The sequence below is a fragment of the Mugil cephalus genome, chromosome 2, assembly GCF_022458985.1.
Source record: "Mugil cephalus isolate CIBA_MC_2020 chromosome 2, CIBA_Mcephalus_1.1, whole genome shotgun sequence".
Classification (NCBI taxonomy): Eukaryota; Metazoa; Chordata; class Actinopteri; order Mugiliformes; family Mugilidae; genus Mugil; species Mugil cephalus.
In genome coordinates, this window is record NC_061771.1 from 303,375 (window position 1) to 313,330 (window position 9,956).

The following is a 9,956-nucleotide window of genomic DNA, read 5'->3' on the forward strand; positions in this document are numbered from 1 at the left end:
TTGAATTCAAATAAACGAATGGTACACGGACCCTCGTCAGCTTTATCCCCATCTTTCAACACTGGTAGGTGCACAGATAAAATGGGGGAACTATTATGGACAAGGACCAGCCGTAGTTGCGACTAGCAGAAATGTGTTGTCTTCCAAATTAGGAAGATTATCTCTTGAGACGGGCTATGAATTTGAACTTGTGTGGCCCCCAAGATCCCAAGTATATGATTGTAATTGAAAGGACGATGCCCACCAGTGAGTAAACTTTACTGTAATTCTAAATCTAAGACTGCAAGTGAAAGGTCATTCTGAGTTGCACAGGATGCCCATAGTCTTGTTTATTGGTAGTTTATTACTGTACATAAATCTGCTCATGAATCATGTACATAGATTGCGCTCTCCTTCACACACACTCAACACTCAAGATTATATAAAAAGCACTTATTTTCAGTGCAGGACTCAGTCTCACTCAGATATATGAAGAGCATTTGCATCTGCATAAACATATGCATACAGACAAGTATACCACAAACATATGCACATGACCACACGCCTGGACTTACAGAGAACATACCACAATCAAAAATATAGAAAACTAACAAATGAACCATTAGGTAAACTAGCAATTATCAAAGAAATCTTTGTGGGTGCACTATCTCTACTATCTCATGAACATGAGTTACTATCTCGTCATTTCTGCATGATTAAACATGAATATGATCAAAAATTTGATAAACTAATCCAGTGCAAATCAGCATCTCTGTGATGGAAGGGCTTTTGTTTGATTTGCTCGAGCATGAAATAGTTTCTCGTGAGCATGAGATAGGTCTTTTTATTTTTTTTTCTCCATGTCCATTTACGGGCTCCGTACTTCCCACCCTGCCTGAGCAGGACGACCACAGAAACATTTGAAAGATTAGTTTTTTTCAGGGATATTTTTCAACTTCAACTGCATCCTTTGACATCCAAGTAACACGTGACCCTAATCCTGTGCTCAACACCCTGGTGTAACTTTGGAACAAACCCGATAGTGAGACTTTACAATGCTACATTTAGTTGTTTATCTATTATAATACCCTGAGTGCGATACATACAATCACCAGAGGTGAGTGACCTAAAACGAAGTACAAAAGTCTCTACATCTGTGTTTTTATGTGCAGGTACGCTGAGTAGGATACGTTCAATATGTACTGAAACGTGTCATCTTTTTTGTTCTATAAATATTGAGAAATAAGAACAAATCTGACTGTGGCCTTTCTGCGTTTGCTTATACTCCCTGCGTTTGTGTGGGTTCTCTCTTGGTACTCTGGCTTCCTCCCACCATCAAAAGACAGTCGTTAGTTTGATTGGTGCTTCTAAATCCAGCGTGTGTGTTCGTAAAAGTTTGTCTGTCTCTCAGTGTTGGTGAGAGAGACTGTGTAGCCCTGCAACCTGTCCAGGGTGTACCCTGCCTTTCACCAATGACACCTGGGATAGGCTCCAGTCCCCCTGTGACCCCTCTCAGTGTTGGTGAGAGAGACTGTGTAGCCCTGCAACCTGTCCAGGGTGTACCCTGCCTTTCACCAATGACACCTGGGATAGGCTCCAGTCCCCCTGTGACCCCTTGGGATAAGTGATTATAGAAAATGAAAGGACTGTTAGTTTACTGAACTTGACTAAAAAAAAAAGTAGAGTTGAAAGACACTTCAAACAATGTGATCACACTTTAGCGTGGATTCACCGTACAACCCACATCTTTGCTCATATAGTATTTTTGGTAATATAAAAGCAATCATTAATGCAACTTAAAGTCCACATCTCTGAAGTGGGGGTAGTTTGTTTTTACTGTAAGCTAACAATTGTAATCCTGCTTCATGACACAGAGGTCTGGCATGACTAAAAACCTAATAACTTTGCAATGTACAACCACATCCATAACTCAAACACTCATAAAAGGAAGCCAAGCAGATAATTAAGAGAGGCCATGTAAACGTGTCAAGGACAGAGCAATTGTGTGCTTTAGTGTGACACATGACCAGAGGACAGAAAAACGAACCACCATGGTAATCCTTAGCAAAAAAAACAAAACAAACAAGAGGCCCATTTCATGATTGCACGTATTATAGGCACACTCGCACAATTAAAATGTACTTCAACACAAATAACAGATTTGGTTATGGCAAAAAATTATTTAAAAGACAGGACCCTGCTTAACAGAGAAAAGAGTATCCTTCACACCCATTTTGTCTATTTTTTTTTTTTTGCTTAAGTTTCTGTGTAACACACAGGGTTTTGCAAGTACTGTCTCTCTCTTATTCACCATGACAGTAAACAAATCTTTTTCTGTTGTTGTTTTGTTCTGCAAATGAGAAGCAGTAGCTAGGCAGGTGACCCATCACCTGGAAGCACACACTCCTGAAGACAAACATTTCCAGTCAAATGATGAAGAATAAAGACCATTCTGTCATTCTGTCAGTGATTATCACTGGATTAGAAGGATGCACATAAAAGGAGGCAAAAGGTTGTCCAGTAGTTGAAAGGTGAGTTCAGATGTTCTAGCACATGTTTTTGTAAGACCAGCATTGAAGGCTCCTTTGGAGTTCCGTGTTGTTACCTCCACATCTCTAGTACAGATCAGGAGTACCAAACCAAGTCTTACAAAAGCTTTTGCAGATGAAGTTGGTGGTGTGTCATACAAAACTGTTTCATCATGGTCTCACTGTGCAATATGCTTTGTTTAAGAAACAATGTCAAAATTCCAGTTTCAGTTTTACAGTTCTTAGAGTCCAATCTCCAGCTCCAGTTTCAAAATAACAAACACTGTCCATGGCTGCTTCTCCCTCGACATCCCTTTAGCTGGTGCCAGTTAGCATTGGATGACAGTATGCCAGTTTGCCTGATCATCATTCAGGCCAAGACTCAGTGGGTTCACTCCAAAAACAAGTGTGTGTCTGCTGGATTTGTAAACAAGGCTGCAGGTAAAGTACATGTGGGGAAAAGGGGAAAAGAGAAAAAAGGGAGGACCAATGTAAACACAAATACTGGAGTATTTCAGGAAGGGTAGTTATTCAGGAGCTTTACAGCCACTCTGAGACAGGCCAGGCAGCAGTGAAAGTTTAATATTGTCTGCAGTCAGGCTAGTCCGGTCTGAAGATGGGGATCTTAGGTAGGAACTCTATTAGGATTACCTGTAGGTGGTAAGGGGAAAACGCTCTTAGAGGTGAGTCAGGAAATGATGGTTCAACAGTATTAAGAGCGAGACACTTTTTTATAGCGATACCAAAGTCACTTTTCCAGGTTCACTGGGGCAATGTACAACAGTGCAAGAATAATGTGCGTCATGCACATTATTCTTGCTATAGTCATGGAAATAGTATTATCAAGATTGCTCACAAACACTACGTTTCATCTGACAATGTTATCAATAATCAATGTCTGATTATCAAATCATATACAGTGTTGAAATATTAACTTCACACTTCCACTTCCTCACCAAAGGTGAGCGGAAAAACAGAGCATTCAAAATGCATTTGAAGAACGGCAACTGGACTTGTAGAATTGCTTGAAGACATTTCGCCACTCAAGTAGCTTCTTCTTAGCTTTCTTGGAGAAACCTTCTTTAAACAGAGAAGTGGACTGAGATTTAATCTGCCATCAATTTACAATACAGTCTTACCTTCTGTCCCCAAGAAGTTTCAACACCATTCATACCTTGAGACTGGAGGTTCCCACCTTAACGACAGGTAAGTACCAAGCCGTTAATGGAAAGTAGGCACCAGTATCTCATTCTTACAGAAACAAGTACAGCAAGTTTCTGATGGACTTTATCCACTGAGTTTTCCTATTTAAACCTCAACTTCCCACTAGTCTCTCAGAACTGAAGAAGCTACTCGGATGAGTGGCAAAATGTCTTCAAGAAATTCTACAAGTCCAGCTGCCTTTATTCAAACGCCTTCTGGATTACCATGACCTGGATGACTGAGAACCTTCACAGACAAAGAACAGAGCACTGACAAAACAAACACTTCAGCATGTAATGTGGTACTGTTTACTGTGCAACAGTACATGACAAAATGCTTGCAGCCATGTGACAACACTAGATAATCCTCCAAACTCATCAACAATAAAAACCAGCCTTCCTGTAGTCTCTAGTATCATGTCATCAGAAGGTCAACTAGTTTTAATGTAGTGTCGTTTGTACTTATATCATTGGAAATCAGCTACACCCACAAATAAAAAAGAGCAAACATTCTCAAACATTAACAGCAGCTTATACTTACATATTCCATCATGTTGTTGGTTTCACACTTCCTCCTACTTAGCTTCCAGTGCAAACACAACTGCAAACAGACAACAATAATGAGTTAAAATATGTAAAAGTACAATATCAGACTTACCCATTTATGCCTTCAATGTTCACCTTATGGTAAAGTCTGCTGTTCTCCCACTCCAAAAGTTTCTCTATAGATCTTCTTGTCTGGAAAGCAAAAGTGATATCAGATAATGTACTCATCACAACTGTCACATATAACACCTATTTCCTTTCTGGACCATTAAAGTCTGTCTAATGGTGCATTTCCAGTTGCACGGCACGGCACGGCACAGGTATGTTTCCATTACAACTGAGTACCATATAGCACCTCCTCGACGTGGGCGAGGTCGTCATCACACGGCTGCGCGAAACTGCCATGACGTCATTTACACTGCGCCAAGCCACGCAGTAAAAACAATAGACCAGCACCAGAACAACAACAGAACAACAACAACAACTTATACCATGGTCCAGGCGAATCCACGATTCTGATTGGCTGCGGGGTGTACAATAAAGGGGATAATGGGGCTGGAGGGTGCGGGGACCCTCAGGCTGGTACCTAGTTGGTCAGCAGGGACCCGAGACACCACATTAAAATGAATAAAAACAGAATGAATAAATAAATCAGTGTCTTAGAAGATTTATCTTCCCTATCCTTCCTCCACCCCCTCCACTATCTCTCACTGTCCTTAACTATAGTAATTATTATCACTATAATTATTGTTTTGTATATGTCTGTTGGCTTTGTTTGTTTTATTTATTATCATTACTACTTTCTTTTAAATACTTATTAATGAAATCATTATTTTACCTCATATGTTCATTATATATCGTTACTATAATATAAATAACAATGTAATAATTATTATTCCTTTATTATTGTATCAACTGGTAAACATACAAATTATGATAGGTCTCACATGCACATTCGCATGCACACATTGCGCGCACGCACACACTGTTCATATCTTCTTTGTTGTTCATATCTGCATTGTCCGTACTGTATTTAAAAAATTATTTAAAAAAAAAAAAAAAAAATGGGGATAATGGACCCATAAAGAGGTTCCTGTCAAATTGCTTGATGACAGTTCTAAATCATTGCGCTGGCTCAAACACTTTGGTAACTGTGGCAACAGAAACACAGAACATACGTTATTTCACAGTTTATTTATCAAAGCAGCAATACAGTTGACAAAAAAATTTTGATTTTATAGTCAACTTTAACCTATTTGGTGAATTTGATAATTTTGAAGACATGGATGCAGAAGAAGAGAAATACAAAAGAAAATGAAAAGACGAAGGAGATGCGACACGAGGAGGTGACAGCGGAGGGACTGGACAATAAAGTGAATGGTGGATAATATTTCTTGCAATAAAAACGATTTCAGAAACTGTGGACTCTGTGGAAATTTCGCATGATTCTCTGGACACATGCAGTAATAAGTGCACTGGCCTTCTGAAATTATACTTTGTATCACATAATGTAATGTTAAGCAATCATCTCTCTTCCCCTCCCCTGATTAGTAACTGCTGCAGCAACGCCTGTGGACAGGAGATGTTAAAAAGTCCACTTAGCCACTTCTTGTGAAAAACTTAGGATTTAAATTTATGATTAAAACGGTAAAAAACAACATTAACGTATTAATAATTGACCCAATATTTATTTATTTCGTAAGTGACCCTGGTATAAGCGGGTTAATGCCCTTCGAGGTGTCCATTATCTGAAATTAATGGGCTTTGTGGTAGCAACCATTAACGCCTCCACATCGTCCATTAATTTCAGACATCGAGGTGATCGTGTATTTGCTGTGCACTCTCTGGCTTTTTGTCACACACACAAGGCAAAAGAAGAGAGCTAGAGAAGACTCCAGGCCGTGAGCCAAAATACAACGGAAATGCACAGAAGAGGAAGCCATACAGCAGTATGAAGCCTTAGATGAGAGAACATGAGCTGCAAAAATCCGATGTTTGAGGGTAAGCTAATGGTTGCTAATGGTTGATTCTTGTAAATGGTCTTGCTCTTATATAGTGCTTTTCTACCTACTCAAAGGTACTCAAAGCGCTTTTACAGTCAGAGACACATCCACCCATTCACTCACACAAGCACACACACATTCACACACCAGCGCCAGTTGCACTGGGAGTGGGTTCAGTGTCTTGCTCATGACAGTGTCTTGCATATGGCACACTCGGGGGATCGAACCGCTAACCCTTCGGTTCATGGACAATCCGCTCTACCTACTGAGCCATAGCCGCCCCATCTTGTGTTTATTTACAGTTTGGTCCGTCATGGTGTGCTTATGGCGCTTCCAGTGACAACACTCGTCGGCCAACCAGTGGAAGGCAGTCGGCTGACGTCACGTTTCAGTATAGCTTCGGCTCGCTTGGAACCAGGGCTGAGGGGATACCAAAACAGCACCTGGTACCAGGTACTACGTGCTAGTGGAAACACGCAAATACCGTGCCGTGCTGTGCCGTGCCAGTGGAAACGCGCCATAAGTCTAACTTTAGTTATGAATTAAAGATTGTTTGAATTTACCACTGTGTTAATGGGAATGCTACAGCATTTTAACAGACCCTCACCCTTTTGCTGAGGCAGATGACAGGCCACAAACTGAAGCCCAATGTGCAACAGCAGCACAGGCAGCCACAAAGGAGCCACCGCACATTCACTGGCAGAGTCTTCCTCAGACAGCTGTTTACACGATTTATACTGGCTTTGAACTCCTCTGGTGCGACCTAAAGAAAGCTCACGTTAATAGTATAGTTACACACACATTCAATTTGTGCTTATTAATGGTGACCACATGCTTATTGGAGAAAAGACACCACTAGTCACCACAGAGGATACAGTCATTTTAAAACTATATGCACTATATGCTGTTGGTGGGTTAAGTGTAAATCATGTTTCAAAAGAGAAGTAGAAAAGATATGTTCATTTGTACTGATGAGTTACACACTCACCTTTCCCGTAAGAGCTGAAGGGAATTCTGACTCAAACTTGTTACTAAGACCAAACCTGTAGAGAGAAGGGGAAAAGTTAATTAATGTATTAAAGACAAAACTACTGTGCCGAGAGTTCTTCACACATTTTGAGATGTACCATGTTTTTTTTTGGTCAGAGCCAGGTAAACCAAAAACACAAAACAATCTCATGTATTATAAAAAGACTCTCAAAATCTTAAATATATCCACATACTGGTCCTTATTCAACCGTGTAAGAGTGTATTACATATAAGCTGCTGCACAATTTGACAGAATGACACATCTACCGATTACAAAGCCACATTTAACCTATAGCCATGATGGTCAGATAGAAAAATCAAAGAGTGCTGGCATCTGTAAAGTTGTATGTCCTAATAACAATGTTTATTCGTTATGCTGGATGGATGGATAACTTTATTCTTCCCCGAAGGGAAATTAGGTCGTCATAGCATTCTGGTATTTGAATACAATAAAATACAATAGAATAAAATACTGAGGTACATAAATAAAAGCAAAATAAAAGCATAAAGTGTAAACTCGCTAAACTGCTAAAATGTGTATATATACTACACTTGTACGTCTTTCATTTTTATATCCTTTTGTGTAATCTGTGTCATAATATACAGTAGCAAATTCAGAGTAATAAAGTATTGTGTACGTATCATGCATATATGCAACACAGTGGGACAGTGACAAATATTACTTCAGACATATTGTGGTCGTTACAATAAACAGAACTTGAATCATATGTAGAATGGAATACGTTCAATAAAGTACCACTGTTAAGTTATGATCACTATTTCCAGAGAGTTAAATGCTAAAATGGGATTTTGCAACTCCTCACAAGCTACAGATAGCTTTCTAGTGCTAAATGAGACAGAAACATGTCTGATTTAACAATGTGCTGTAATCTAACTGAAATAGCAGACTTGAAATGATGATCCGTTTAGGGTACAGCTTATTAAGTTTCGAAGTGAATTAAAACACAAAATTAGAACAAGTATTAATGGTTACATTTTAGAGAAGTCTGTAGCCTCGCCATGTCGTAATTATATGGTAGATGGCTAACAGGAATAGCGTCTAAGTCCATAAAAGTTAAACAACAGCGGGGATACACGGCCCTAACCTGACAATTACTAAAGTAGCCCATTTAAATATATTATATGCAGAATTCCATATACAGAAATGTAACCTCCACAGTTAGTAACTTATATTAGAATAAAAGGTACAATTGGTCAGCCACTACTCGCTAGCTTGTATAGTTAGCTCCTTGCTACTTTAGCAGCCAGCGGGTTAGCGGCGATGCTCACCTAGCTAGCTACTGGATATCCCAGACACAGCGACTACTATAATTTCACAACAAAACTAAACTCCCCTTTCGTTCCCCGCGACCCTCGCCAGTAACGTACACAGTGACATGACCGGACCCTCGCACCACCACCGGGTCCGGTGCGTATTTGAGGAGCTGTTCCTCCGCGGCCCTGTCCTCGTCCTCTTCTTCCTCCTCCTCCTCTTCGTAGATCTCATCAAAGTCCTCCATCATAGCACAACTCAGTCTCGCGCCTCCCGGAACAGATACCAGGAGAGACACGGTCCCAACGAAAAGTGAAACCTCAGCAAGAAAAAGTACAAAGAAAAGCAGGAAGACGAACGCCTACATCAAGAAACCCGTGACTATAGCATAGTTCGCATCGCTCAGCAAGCTCCGAAACTAACCAGCAACATCTGCCACACCAAACAACACCGGCCTTACGTGATCAGTTTCCTCGTCAGGATCTATGGTCGGGACCCGCCCCCTCGAAAGCAGCGCAGTGGACGCTAGGGGTGGGCGATACTGAGTATTTTGCTATCGATACGGTACTAAGCAAATGCAGGGCTAGTATCGCCGAAACCGAAACTTTTTTTTCTTTTGTTTACTAGCAATTTCATGATCAATGAATACAGCGGCGGTTCCAGACCAAAATTACCAGGGGGGCCGAGGTGGGGCCAGTGTTTTTTCAGGGGGGCACATATGAGTAAATATGATAAAACAACACTTTTATCTATGCAATGACACTTTTATCTATACAATGACACATTTTTATTTAAGCATTTAGCTATACCCAGAGGTCTTTTTCACAGCATGAGACTTAAATGTGCAATCACACTATCTTTATCTAAATCACACTCATCATCTCACTTTCTTTATGTACAGTCAGGAGGAAAACTAGAAAGAAAAAATAAATTCACATCCAGTCGCCTCAGAATTACCCTATGGCATTTCATTTCATTACATGCTGTTGTTTATTTCACCCATTTCCCAAGCATGACATCGTGTTTACTGACTTCAGTAGCTTTGCTTATTCACAAACATAACAAGACCAAGCCGGGTTTAAGCGCAATAAAAACGGATTTTGTAGTGAACAACAGTAAAACACACATATGTGACATTATTTTGTTGTGTTACGAATCTGAATTGTTTTCCTACCTCCACCTCTTTGCAGCAGTCTATGTGGGGCTGCTGGCTGTCCACTATCACATCCACATGTGGTGTTGGCAGTGACGGAGCCAGGAAATTTTCTGTGGGGTGGCCAGAATGGTTATGTGATGATTTTGGTGTGGCAATGTCTCACTGGAAAATATATGTACAAATGTAGCTCAGTGTAAAGAGAACTGTACTGAGTACAGCTCAGAGAGTATAGAAAAACAA

General features: G+C 40.3%; 1 protein-coding gene across 4 annotated transcripts; it reads right to left on the reverse strand.

Moving 5' to 3' along the window:
* Positions 1–323: 323 nt before the first annotated feature.
* chic2 (cysteine-rich hydrophobic domain 2) lies at positions 324–9,045 on the reverse strand. 4 transcript variants are annotated; one of them, XR_007112298.1, is made up of 7 exons: positions 8,677–9,045; positions 7,247–7,301; positions 6,866–7,021; positions 4,391–4,447; positions 4,251–4,310; positions 1,564–2,942; positions 324–1,458 (listed from the first exon to the last, which is right to left on the reverse strand). XR_007112298.1 is itself a non-coding variant. In XM_047578277.1 (6 exons), the coding sequence occupies exons 1-6, from the start codon at positions 8,808–8,810 to the stop codon at positions 2,874–2,876; spliced, it is 531 nt and encodes a 176-aa protein (XP_047434233.1). In that variant the 5' UTR covers positions 8,811–9,045; the 3' UTR covers positions 324–2,873. The 4 variants fall into 4 exon arrangements, 3 of the variants coding, with proteins under 3 accessions (XP_047434233.1, XP_047434234.1, XP_047434235.1); XM_047578277.1 differs by having other exon boundaries at positions 324–2,942; XM_047578278.1 differs by having other exon boundaries at positions 324–3,158; positions 8,677–9,041.
* Between the last annotated feature and the right edge of the window lie 911 nt (positions 9,046–9,956).